Source organism: Cynocephalus volans, chromosome 10 (genome assembly GCF_027409185.1).
Source record: "Cynocephalus volans isolate mCynVol1 chromosome 10, mCynVol1.pri, whole genome shotgun sequence".
Classification (NCBI taxonomy): domain Eukaryota; kingdom Metazoa; phylum Chordata; class Mammalia; order Dermoptera; family Cynocephalidae; genus Cynocephalus; species Cynocephalus volans.
The window spans coordinates 60,860,863-60,875,102 of NC_084469.1; the positions used below are offsets into that span (position 1 = coordinate 60,860,863).

At 39.3% G+C, this 14,240-nt stretch overlaps 1 protein-coding gene across 1 annotated transcript in view; it reads right to left on the reverse strand.

The window, feature by feature from the left end:
- Positions 1-2,883: 2,883 nt before the first annotated feature.
- Positions 2,884-14,240, reverse strand: part of ZNF461 (zinc finger protein 461) — a 50,965-nt gene continuing 39,608 nt past the window's right edge. The window contains exon 5 of the mRNA XM_063109090.1: positions 2,884-4,282. Coding sequence (XP_062965160.1) covers positions 2,919-4,282 — 1,364 coding nt within the window. The 3' untranslated portion in view covers positions 2,884-2,918. The remainder of the gene's footprint in view (positions 4,283-14,240) is intronic.

A 14,240-nucleotide genomic window follows, 5' to 3' on the forward strand; every position in this document is an offset into this window, starting at 1 on the left:
CTGTTTATGCTTCGTGGCTTACATACATTAAAATAATTATCTATCTGTTCTTAAACAGACAAAATATTAATGGCAAAAATTAGATAACTATACATTAACCTAACCCTTCTTGTGGAAATTAAAAATAAAACAAACACTCTATATTCATTCACTCTTTGATTACAACTACCTTTTATAAACTTTTATTTTTCTTCTGCATATGATTACGAACACATACTCAACTTGTTTCAGTAAACTATAATATTATTTGATGGATGTGAAAATTGCCAAAATATGGCCAATGGATGATGACCTTTCAAGTTGGCTCCAATGTGCATGTTAGAAACAGGAATGACCTTGAGCGTATTTTTTTCCATGCCACAACACAATGTTCCTCATCATCCTGATTTTTTTTTTCTTGCCATGAGACAGTAATCAACAACTTTCTGGGGCATCCTGTTCTTTTAGTGTAGATATTAGTATTAAATAGAAAAATCTGGGTAATGAGTATGGGTACATGAAAGCTGGCAGCAGACAAGTGTTGCTGCAACTGTTGGGCCACTTTTGGTAGTGTAAAGAGCCGGAAAATGTTTTTCCCAAGTTATTTTGAATTTACATTGTAGTATGAATTACCTCTGATATCAGCAAAGTTCATCTAGGATCATTAAAACCCATATGAAAGACATGATTTAAACTGCCTATGAATAAATCTTATTTCTCTTAATAAAAGACAACCTAATCACTAGTAATTCAGAATCACTTTGGGAAGCATAATAAAGTCCTTTGTTCTATCTAACAATAGATTGATTGATAACTAAAATCCACATATTTGTCTGAAATGGGAGCTTCTCTACACTTTTGAAAATTCAGCTTTTTATTTTGAGCTCATTTTAGAGTATATGCAGTTGCAATAAATACAGAAAGATCCCATGCACCCTTTACCCAGTTTTTCCCAATGATAATATCTTGCAAAATTATACATCATAAGCACAGTATCGACAATGAAAGAGTCAAGATCCTGAACATTTCCATCACAAAGATTTCTCATGTTGCCCTTTTATAGCCACACCCATTCCCTCCTTAACCCCTGGCAATCACCAAATGACTAAATCACAAGAACATATTGACTTAATGAAACAAATTTTGGATTGTATCACAAAATGCAAATTGTGTAAACTTGTAAAATGTACACAAAAGGACATCTGTTCCTGGCAGTACAGCTGGACAAATAACCAAAAGACTTTTGGGAAGACAACACACGATCAAGAGGATACAAAGAGAGAGTGGGGAGAAATGGGCACAGAATGAGGGAGAAGAAGATTTTAAGTGGTAACAGCCAATAATTTTCTAGAACTAAGGAAAGATGTGAACTCTTGGATTCAGGAAGTTAAAAAAAAATCTAAAGTATAAATATAAATAAATCTATTCTGTAATACAATGTTAATGAAGGTAGTGGTTGTTTTTTTTGTTTGTTTGTTTGTTTTGTCCAAAGGACTTAAAATTTTTACGTGGAATACAAAGGAAACTGGTAGCATGGTTGATCCCAGGGAAGTAAAGTATGAGCTGAAGTACAAAACTCGAAATAGCCCCCTCCCCAAAGAGGCAGGATCCATGTCTTCTTGAAAAGGAATAATCATGTTTCAGTGAATGGTGGAATGTAAGTTGCTGGAAAGTTGTGCTGCTGGATGTTGCACACTACAGGAGCCAGATGCTGACCAAGCTGCATGCACACAGGAGCCTGACAAGAATGAAAAAAATCCAGGAAGCGGTTCCCTCCAGCACTCTACTGACAAAGCTTAACATCATGTCAGCTAGCAAAGAAGGAACATTTACAGAGCCCTGTTCCAGTATTGCAGAGCAGGCAATAAAGGATTTGTTGCTGATAGCTGGCACAATGTTTTAAAATTCCTGGAATATATTAAAAAATAAATGAAAGTGGGCCAAGTGTGGATCAATGATGAGAATGTGTCATAAATCAAGGATTATGATTAATTCACTTTTGTTCAGGGAATTTTGTTTGTTACCCAGACTATTCCTGGAAGAATACAAAACAAATTGAAGCAGTGGCTGCACCTATGGAGGGAAAGTAAGTGGTTACAGGACTAGATATCAAGGAAGATTTCATTTTCACTATACTTTTTTTGGTAATTTTTGAGTTTTGTAACATGTACTTTTATAACCTAATCAAAAAACTTAAAGCATTTAAAAAAAGATTAATGCAATATCAAAACACACAAACACACACATACATGCACATGCTCCAGATATTCTTTAATCCTATTGTTGGAAACCTACCCAGTTGAAACAAAAGAAATAACCATGTAAGAATATTTCTTCCTTGGTAGGTTTGGATGAAAAAGAAGTAGAAACAACTTGAATGTCTATGGTAGGGAATGGGTCAAAATCCTGACATATCCCAACTAGAAATCTTCTGAAACTTTAAAAAGACTGAATTAGATCTTTATGCACTGACCTAGAAAAATGTTCATGATTATTTACTAAATGACAAGGGCAAGTCACTGTGCAATGTATCATTACAGGGGGTGAAACCTCTTTCACACACATGCAACAAACCTTTTATGTGTGCAGGTTTGAGCATAAAGGAGCAAAACACAAATTGTTTGTCTCAGGGATTTGTGGTAGGGAAAGAGATTGTTTTCATTTTATTTTTGCAAAACTTCACTGGTTTCAGTGAACACATATAATTCTAGAAAATTTATTTCCTATAGTGGTTAATACAATAGCAACTCAGAAACAACATTGAAACCAAAGCAAATTTTACCCTTTAATTACTTTTCCTTTTTCCAACTTGAACAAAAACATTTTTAAGGATTACTGAAATAAATCAATGAAAAAATGAAAAGAATTAATGAAACACAGTATTTTATAAACTTTTCCTTTAAAGAAAACAAAAAGAATGTATATCTTCAAAAATAACTTCAAGATAGACTAGGATGGGGAGGGAGGAAAGTATGAAGTGTGTGATGTAGATTAAGTTGTAAGTCATGATTAAAGGCCTTCCCACATTCATGAGGTTTCTTTCCAGAATGAATTCTCTGATGATGTGAGAAGCTGGAATGATAGCTAAAGGCCTTCCCACATTCCTTACATTCATATGGTTTCTCACCAGTATGAATTCTCTGATGTTGAGTAAGGTGTGAATGAAGTCTAAAGGCCTTACCACATATCATACATTCATGAGGTTTCTCACCGGTATGAATTCTCTGATGTCTTTTGAGGTGTGAACACTGTCTAAAAGTCTTCCCACATTCCTTACACTCATAGGGTTTCTCACCAGTGTGAATCCTACTATGTAGGGTAAGTTGTAAGCCATCACAAAAGGCCTTCCCACATTCGTTACATTCATAAGGTTTCCTCCCAGAATGCATTTTCTGATGGTGAGAGAAGCTTGAGTGATAGCTAAAGGCCTTTCCACATTCCCTACATTCATAAGGTTTCTCACCAGTATGAATTCTCTGATGTATGGTAAGGTGTGAGCGATGCCTAAATGTCTTTCCACATTTTTCACATTTATAGGGTTTCTCACCAGTGTGAAGTCGCAGGTGTTCAGTAAGTTGAAAGCCACGAATAAAAGCTTTCCCACATTGCTTACATTCATAGGGTTTTTCACCAGTATGAAGTCTCTGATGTTGAGTAAGTTGTGATCGCTGTCTAAAGGCCTTCCCACATTCCTTACATTCATAGGGTTTCTCACCAGTGTGAATTCTCTGATGTAGAGTAAGTTCTGAGCCATAATTAAAGGCCTTCCCACACTCTTTGCATTCATAGCGTTTTCCTTCATTTTGAATTCTAAGATGTTTAAGTTGTGAGCAATGAATAAAGGCCTTCCAACATTCCTTACATTCATTGCATTTGTCACCACTTTGAATTCTCTGTTGGCTAATAAGGAATGGTATATTAATTTCTGGACACTCCTTACATTCAGAAAGTTCTTCTTTAGAATGGGTGTTTTTGTGGTGATTAAAGAATAAATGGTAACTCAAGTTTTTCCTACATTTTTTACATTCAGAGATGTTCTCTCTATTATAAAATTCTTGACTGAGTAAAGTATATTGGCAAAGAATGGGCAAATTTTCATGGTTGATCATAAAGTTCTTGAAATAGCCCTCCTGCCATCCCTGTTGTCTCTCAAAATGACATTTACATTCCCAAATATCTCTGAAAATGGATCCCTCAGGACTATGGCTTTTAAATTGTTCCATGAAAACCCATTGGGATGATTCTGTTTCATAAATGTCCCTTTTTGAAGATAACTTCTTGGGCTCATCCCTGGATGCCAAGTCTGAAAGATAAGAAATATATTTTAATTCCTGGTTTTGAGTTACAAGAGAAATAAAATGTCTATGATAGAAATGAGAGATAACGGAAAATAATTCACACAATAAATGGCTTGAAGAGCTTTTAAATAGTCATGTAATTGAATGAAAAAAGGCTAAGGAAAATAGAGAAATGAGAGCTTTTGAGAAAAAGTGAGGGAGTTAATCAGGGAAATAAGTAAATTTAATAGTGCTGAAATTTTGATCTGTCTCTGAATCACCTTGGGAGTTTGCTGCAATTATGGATGTTCAGGAAACATTCTAGATCAACTGAATCAGAATCCACAAGAGTCTGTATGTTTAACACTCTCCACAGGCCAAAGGCTTATGTGGAAGACTGCTAGTTGTCCCCAAATATCTATTCTTCCCTTTTTTTATATTAATTGAACCCAAGGTTTTTAGTTGAGAAAAAAGCTGCCCAATATAAACACTGCATTCACCAAGCTCCTTTGCAGCTAGGCACTCCATGTAACAGGCTTCTGCCTAAAGAAATACAAATGTATTATGTAGTAGCTTCTGAGAACATTCCTTAAGAGCCAGGTGGCCCAAGACCTATATCACTTATTCACCCTCTTCTTCAACAAAGTTGATGGCAATGTGGATTTGGTGTCATGTCAGTCACATGACTGTGGAGTATACTAACATGATAAAGCAAATGTATTTCACAGGGCCTAGTTTCCAAGGCCCTGTAGTTTCAGGTATAGCCTAACTTTTAAAAATTACACATAGAAATGTTAAGCTTGCAAAAAACTGGAAACTTTCCCCAGGCTAAAGTCTCTGTTCTAGATAAAGAATTGAAATACAACAAAATTGCTGGCTCTAAAGGCAGATGTCCTTGGTGCAGCCAAACCTAATCATTGTTGCCAGGACAATTATCTTACTGTTCTTTTGTAACCACCTATGCTTCTTTTCTGTAACTTTCTGGCCTGGAGAATAAATACTGAGAGAAGACCCCAGTTCAGTGTTAATTTTCCAAGAAATGCCTCTCTCTTGAGGGTTCATGGAAATCAACCCCTTTGGAGCTTCTCACTGCTCAGAAGAAATGTGCTTTTGAGTAATCCTCTGCGTCTCTGTCACCCTGGGGGAGAGGTAACACATGATGATATTGTAGAGCAGAGATACCCTTCCCACTAGAACATTAATGCAAGAGAAAATTAAACTTCTATATATTTGGGTTTCTGTCACACATAGCCTAACCTATACCCACACAATTACAGCTTCCCATTGAACAGAAATTTTAAAAATTCAACTCCTTACCATGAGAATATAAGGCCATTTTAGTCCATTTCGTTTTTACTCATTATTCTGTAGCCACACTAACCTTCTTTCAGCAATTAGGATATGCCAAAGCCTTTCCTGTCTTAACTTTTTACAGGCTGTTCTTTCTGCCAAGAATTCTTTCTACTAGATTTTTTAGTATGGCTGGCTTCATCTTTATCCAAGTCTCAGATTAAAAGTCACTTCCTCAAAATTGTATTCCAGATAATATTATCTAATTAAGTCCTTCCCTTAAATACCAATAATAAACTGCTAGGCATATTGACTGTACAAACAACCTTTAGAATATAATAAGTATTCAATAATTAAATGCTGAATAAATGAATTAAATGATTAAAGAAATGGAAATAAGATGAGAATAAAAAGAAAGAATACAAAGATAAACTGTTGGAGGGCCCCAGGCAGGAGCTGTGGGCAGTCCCCACCACCCAGTGGAAGGCAGAAGCATGTCCAGGGTCCAAGGCAGGAGCTGTGGGCAGCCCTCACAACCTGGCAGAAAGCAGGAGCACACCTGGGGTTCTAGCCAGGAGCTGTGGGCAGCACTCTCTGCTAGATAGAAGGCAGCAGCATGCGTGATTTCGTAGATTGGAGCCAAGGGCATCACCCACCACCCAGCAGAAGGCAGGAACATGCTGAAAACACCACTTCCAATCAGGTGGTCCACCACAGCCACTGCCACTGCGAGTGGCTCACTGCCACAGTAGCAGCCACAGCCACCAGACAGGTGACCTGCTGCCCACCTGACTGCATTGACACAAGGAGAGTCACCAGTGGAGACTAAAAAAAGAGGAAGTCTCTAGGGCTAGCCCATGGCTCACTTGGGAGAGCTGACAACACCCAGTCAAGGGCTAAGATCCCCTTACCAGTCATCTTTTTAAAAAAAAGAGGGGGGAGTCTCTCTCCTCAAAGCCCATTCCATAGTAACAGAAGCAGCAATTGCTCTACCAGATGAGCAGACATCAACACAGAGATAACAGAAAAACAAAAAACCAACAAAATATGACACGACCAAAGGAATACAGTAACTCTCAAGAACTAGACCCAATAGAACAGGAAACCCTTGAAATGACTGAAAAGGAATTCTGAACAACAATCTCAAGAAAATTCAATAAGATACTATAAGACTCAGTTAGACAAAACAATGAAATGAGAAAAAATATCCAGTATATGCAGGAGGACATTTACAAAGAGATTAATACTTTAAAACAGAATGTAGCACAACTCCTGTAACTGAAGGATTAATTCAATGAAATAAAAAACACAACTAAAAGCTTAAGCAGCAGGTTTCAACAAGCAGAAGAAAGAATTTCTGATATCAAAGATAGTCTTTTTGAAATAATCCAGGCAGGAGCAAAGGTTTCAAGATGGCAGTGGCTGTGGCGGTTGGCGCGGAGTAGCTGAGGTGGTAAAGGTGGCCACTGCACCTTAGGCAGCTGGGAAACTTGTGGACCTTCCTCTTGCCATCTCTTAAGGGAGGACCGCTGCTGGTGGCCGGTCCTGGGGGCTGACCGCCACTTTGCCCTCGGCAGGAGAGGCTGCCCCATTTACAGGCGACAGCTTTGAAGTATGGAGCAGGAAAAGAACTGTTTCTTAGCTGCAAAAGCGAGTCTCGAAACAGGGGACACGGTGCCAGGGCTGCTGTGGATGCAGACAGGATCCCGGAGGCCGGGGCCGCGCTGAAGGCGGCCAGCTGCCCTATTCATGATTCGAGGTTTCAGGCCAGCATAAAAGAAGATTCCTGGGAGCACCCGAGCCGCGCCACAGGACCAAGCGAGCAGCCCAAGGCAGTGGGAACCAAGAACGGGGAAGGTGACAAACCAGAGGCAGAGAGTAAGCGCCCAACCTGGCACAACCCTGTGAGTGACCGCAGACCCGGCCCTGCCCGGGGGGCTGACACCCACCTGGCTTCCGCCTGCATCACCGGGCCACTCACCGCCCCGGGACTGCCTCCATTCTCTCAGGTGTGGCAGCTCTGGCCCGGCTCGGCCAAGCCTGTCCTCCTCGCCTGGCTCAGCTACTCACTGAGCCTTCCCACTTGCTTGCCCTGGCACGGGGCTTCCCAGGGCCTGTGGGCTGGCCTCCCCTCCCACTCCCTCCATGGTTCTCTGGCGGGGCTGGTCGCGTGGGGCGTCCCCAGCCAGCGTCGGGAGGGCAAGGAAGTACGGGCGGGGCTGACTGTCACTCCACCACACCCTGGAATCCGGCCCCCGGTAAACTTCCTGTTACTGGGAGGCAGATACCATCTCTGTGGCCACCAGTTCGGAAAAATGCCGAACCAATTTCTGGTTAGGAATAGTGTGTTAAGAGACTTTCCAAGTCCGCTTGAACCTGCCGGAGAGCTGACTGCAGGTGGGCACCAGACTCGGTCCGTGCCGGGGGGATAAAAAGGTGAACCGTGTGCTGTGGGCTCCTCCCCCGAGGAGCTCATGCTCTGGTGTGGGAGATAAGACAAGTACACAAATAACCGCGATACCAGGAGGGAGGTGATAAGTCCCGAGAAAGATCTACACACTGCTACAAAGGCACCCAGAGCGACCAGTCATCTGTGCCTAGCAGAAACCTAGGTGGTCCGGAGCAGGGTCTTGAAGGCCCAGCTGACAGACGAGGGTTGCAGAAGACACGTCCCAGCCCAGCCCAGTGTGCACAGAGTGGGGAGACGTCCGGCCAGGGAGGCAGAGACTGGACAGAAACCACACACCCTGTGGGGTCACCACTGCACGATCCAACAGCCCAGGCCAGAGCACACAGAACAGGGAGAAGACGTGCATGGGAAGTGAAAGCTCAGCAGAGATCACACACCCTGTGGTACGTGATCCAGCAGCCCAGCAGAGTCCAAGCTGACCAGAGAGGTGGCTCCCCAGAGAGGCCCAAGACCCGAGGCAACCACACACACAAGGCACTAGAGGCCAACTGAGCAGTCATGGAGGTAGCCATACCAAATTGGCAATCACAGCAACATCTTAGTTAGTCAATAGTCGCAAACTGGTGGACTGTGAAACCCCCTGCCACAATGAATAAACATCAAAAAAAGATACCAGAAATACAAAAAATCAAGAAAGTACACCACCAAAAGTTAATAAATCTCAAACTCTAGATCCTATAGAACAAGAAGCCCTTGAAATGACTGACAAGGAATTTCGAGTGATAATTCTAAGGAAACTGAATGAGATACAAGAAAACTCAGCTAGACATCATCCTGAAACGAGGAAAAATATACAGGACCTGAAAGAGGAAATGTACAAGGAAATCAATGTCCTGAAAAAAAATGTAGCAGAACTTGCCAGACTGAAGAAGTTATTCAGTGAAATAAAAAACGCAACGGAGAGTTTAACCAGCAGGCTTGTCGAAGCTGAAGAGAGAACCTCTGAACTTGAAGATGGGCTGTTTGAAATAACACAAGCAGAACAAAATAAAGAAAAAAGAATCAAAGACATTGAAGAAAATCTGAGAGAGATATCAGACAACTTTAAGCACTCAAATATCCGACTCATGGGTATTCCAGAAGGGGAGGAAAACGGGGATTGCATTGAAAACATATTCAACAAAATAGTGACAGAAAACTTCCCAGGTATAGGAAAAATCACAGATCTTCAGATCCAGGAAGCTCAACAATCTCCAAACATATTCAACCCAAAAAGGCTTTCTCCAAGACATGTTATAGTCAAATTGGCAAAACTCAGAGACAAAGAGAGAATCTTAAAAGCTGGAAGAGAGAAGAGTCAAATCACCTATAAGGAAGCCCCAATCAGGCTAACATCAGACTTTTCATCACAAACCCTAAAAGCTAGAAAGGAATGGGATGATATTTTCAAAATACTAAAAGACAAAGATTGCCAGCCAACAATACTCTACCCTGCAAGCCTATCCTTCCGAAATGAAGGGCAAATAGTATATTTCTCAAACAAACAAAAACTGCGGGAGTTCACTACCACACGACCACCCTTACAAGAAATCCTCAAGGGAGTACTGAGTTTGGTTCCTGAAAAATAACTACCACTGCAATAAAAGCCCAAGAAAAATCAATACCCACTAGTATAATAAAAATGGCATTCATGAAGAGAAAACAAACAAAACTGCTATCTACAACCTAAGGAACCAACAAACACAGAAACCAAACAGTAAATCAGAAAGCAAGGAACAAAAGACACCTGAGACAACCAAACAACCAATAAAATGCTAGGAATAAACACCTTTCAATAACAACTCTTAATGTAAAAGGCTTAAATTCCCCAATCAAAAGACACAGACTGGCTGACTGGATCAAAAAGGAGGACCCAACTATATGCTGCCTTCAAGAGACCAACCTCATCCATAAAGATTCACATAGACTAAGAGTGAAAGGAAGGAAAAAGATTTACCATGCAAACAGAAAAGAAAAACGAGCTGGAGTAGCTATTCTTATATCTGACAAAATAGACTTTAAACTAAAAACCATAAAAAGAGACAATGAGGGACACTACTTAATGATAAAAGGACTGTTCCATCAAGAAGACATAACAATCATAAATATGTACGCACCCAATGTTGGAGCAGCCAGATTTATAAAACAAACTCTATTAGACCTAAAGAAGGAAACAGACACTAATACCGTAATAGCAGGGGACCTGAACACCCCACTGTCAATATTAGACAGATCATCTAGGCAAAGAATCAGTAGAGAAACACAAGATCTAAACAATACTCTAGACCAATTGGACTTGGCAGATATCTACAGAACATTCCATCCAACAACCTCAGAATATTCAGTCTTCTCATCAGCACATGGATCATTCTCCAGGATAGATCACATATTAGGTCACAAATCAAGTCTCAAGAAATTCAAAAAAATTGCAATTATCCCATGTATTTTCTCAGACCACAATGGATTAAAACTAGAAATTAATAACAAAGGAAACTGTGGAAAGTATACAAACACATGGAAATTAAATAGCATTCTACTTACTGACATATGGGTCCAAGAAGAAATGAAGCAGGAAATCAAAAAATTAATTGAAACTAATGAAAATAATGATACATCATACCAAAACCTGTGGGATACTGCAAAAGCAGTATTAAGGGGGAAATTTATTGCACTAAATGCTCACCTCAGAAGAATGGAAAGATGGCAAGTGAACAACCTAACACTTCACCTTAAAGAACTAGGAAAACAAGAACAATCCAAACCTAAAGTTAGCAGACGGAAAGAAATCATTAAGATCAGAGCAGAACTGAATGAAACTGAAACCAAAAAAACAATACAAAAGATCAATGAATCAAAAAGTTGTTTTTTTGAAAAGATAAATAAAATTGACAAACCATTAGCATGGCTAACTAAAAAAAGAAGAGAGAAGACTCAAATAACAAAAGTTAGAAATGAAAAAGGTGATATTACAACTGATTCATCTGAAATACAAGGAATCATTCGAGACTACTATAAACAACTATACACCAACAAATTTGAAAATCTGGAGGAAATGGATAAATTTCTGGACACACACAAGCTCCCAAAACTGAACCATGAAGACGTAGAAAATTTGAACAGACCAATAACAATAAAGGAGATTGAAGCTGTTATCAGAAGGCTCCCAACAAAGAAAAGCCCAGGGCCAGATGTATTCATAGCAGAATTTGACCAAACATTCAAAGAGGAATTGACACCAATTCTTTACAAACTATTCCAAAAGATTGAAACAGACGCAAATCTCCCAAACTCATTCTATGAAGCAAACGTCACCCTGATACTAAAACCAGGTAAAGATATAAGCAAAAAAGAAAACTACAGGCCAATATCCTTGATGAATATAGATGCAAAAATCCTCACTAAAATACTAGCAAACAGAATACAGCAACACATACGTAAAATTGTTCACCACGATCAAGTGGGATTCATCCCAGGCATGCAAGGTTGGTTCAACATACGCAAATCAATAAATGTGATACACCATATTAATAAAGTCAAACACAAGGACCATATGATCATCTCTATAGATGCTGAAAAAGCATTTGATAAAGTTCAGTACTCAGTCATGACAAAGACCCTCTATAAGTTAGCTATAGAGGGAAAGTATCTCAACATCATTAAAGCCATATATGATAAACCCACTGCCAATATCATCCTGAATGGGGAAAAGCTGAAAGCTTTTCCTTTAAGAACAGGAACTAGACAAGGATGCCCACTCTCACCACTCCTATTCAACATAGTGTTGGAAGTACTAGCCAGAGCAATCAGAGAAGAGAAGGAAATAAAGGGCATCCAGATTGGAAAAGATGAAGTCAAACTGTCCCTGTTTGCAGATGACATGATCCTATATATCAAAGAGCCTAAAACCTCTACAAAAAAAACTGTTGGAATTGATAAATGATTTCAGCACAGTAGCAGGATACAAAATCAACACACAAAAATCAGTAGCATTTCTTTTCTCCAATAGTGAACATGCAGAAGGAGAAATCAAGAAAGCCTGCCCATTTACAATAGCCACCAAAAAAATAAAATACTTAGGAATTGAGTTAACCAAGGAGGTGAAAATCTCTATAATGAGAACTACAAACCACTGCTGAGAGAAATTAGAGAGTATACAAGAAGATGGAAAGATATCCCATGCTCTTTGATTGGAAGGATCAACATAGTGAAAATGTCCATACTACCCAAAGTGATATACAAATTCAATGCAATCCCCATCAAAATTCCAAAGACATTTTTCTCAGAAATGGAAAGAACTATCCAGACATTTATATGGAATAATAAAAGACCACACATAGCCAAAGCAATGCTGAGCAAAAAAAATAAAGCTGGAGGCATAACACTACCTGACTTTAAGCTATACTACAAAGCTATAATAACCAAAACAGTATGGTACTGGCATAAAAACAGACACACTGATCAATGGAATAGAATAGAGAATCCAGAAATCAACCCACACACTTATTGCCATCTGATCTTTGACGAAGGCACCAAGCCTATTCACTGGGGAAGGGACTGCCTCTTCAGCAAATGGTGCTGGGATAACTGGATATCAATATGCAGGAGAATGAAACTAGATCCATACCTCTCACCATATACTAAAATCAACTCAAAATGGATTAAGGATTTAAATATACACCCTGATACAATAAAACTTCTTAAAGAAAACATAGGAAAAACACTTCAGGAAATAGGATTGGACACAGACTTCATGAATACTACCCCAAAAGCACGGGCGACCAAAGGAAAAATAAACAAATGGAATTATATCAAACTAAAAAGCTTCTGCACAGCAAAAGAAACAATTTACACAGTTAAAAGACAACCAACAGAGTGGGAGAAAATATTTGCAAAATATATATCTGACAAAGGATTAATATCCAGAATATATAAGGAACTCAAACAACTTTACAAGAAAAAAACAAGCAACCCAATTAAAAAATGGGCAAAAGAGCTAAGTAGGCATTTCTCTAAGGAAGATATACAAATGGCCAACAGACATATGCAAAAAATGCTCAACATCACTCAGCATCCGGGAAATGCAAATCAAAACCACACTGAGATACCATCTAACCCGTTAGGATGGCCAAAATCCAAGACTCTGAAAGATAAATGCTGGCGAGGTTACGAAGGAAAAGAAACTCTCATACATTGTTGGTGGGACTGCAAAATGGTGCAGCCAGTATGGAAAATGGTATGGAGGTTCCTCAAACATTTGCAGATAGATCTACCATAAGACCCAGCTATCCCACTGCTGGGAATATACCCAGAGGAATGGAAATCATCAAGTCAAAGGTATACCTGTTCCCCAATGTTCATTGCAGCACTCTTTACAATAGCCAAGAGTTAGAACCAGCCCAAATGTCCATCATCAGATAGGTGGATACGGAAAATGTGGTATATCTACACAATGGAATACTACTCAGCTATAAAAACGAATGAAATACTGCCATTTGCAACAACATGGATGGACCTTGAGAGAATTATATTAAGTGAAACAAGTCAGGCACAGAAAGAGAAAAACCACATGTTCTCACTTATTGGTGGGAGCTAAAACTTAATACATAATTCACACACACACACACACACACACACACACACAAAAAAAAAAAACCGGGGGGGGGAGAAGATATAACAACCATAATTACTTGAAGTTGATACGACAAGCAAACAGAAAGGACATTGTTGGGGGGAGGGGGGAGGGGGAGGGAGGGAGGTTTTGGTGATGGGGAAACAATAATCAACCACAATGAATATTGACAAAATAAAAATAAATAAATAAATAAATTCTTTTAAAAAAAGAAATAATCCAGGCAGACAAAAAAAAAAAAAAAAGAGAGAAAATAATTTAAATAATGAAGAAAATCTAAGAGAGCTATCAGACAACTTGAAACACACAAGCAACCAAATCATGGGTGTTCCAGAAAGGGAGGAGAAAGGAAAAGGCATTGAAAACGTATTCAATAGAATAACAATGGAAAAATTTCCAGGAATAGGGAGAGACATGGATCTTCAGATCCAAGAGGTTCAAGATCCCCAGACAGATCAGATTCAATCCAAAAATATCCTCTTCAAGACACACGGTCAAACAGGCAATGCTCAAAGACAAAGAGAGAATCCTAAAAGCAGCAGGAGAAAAGCATCAAGTCACCTATAAGGGAGCCCCAATCAGATTAACAGCAGACTTGTCAATAGAAACTCTATAG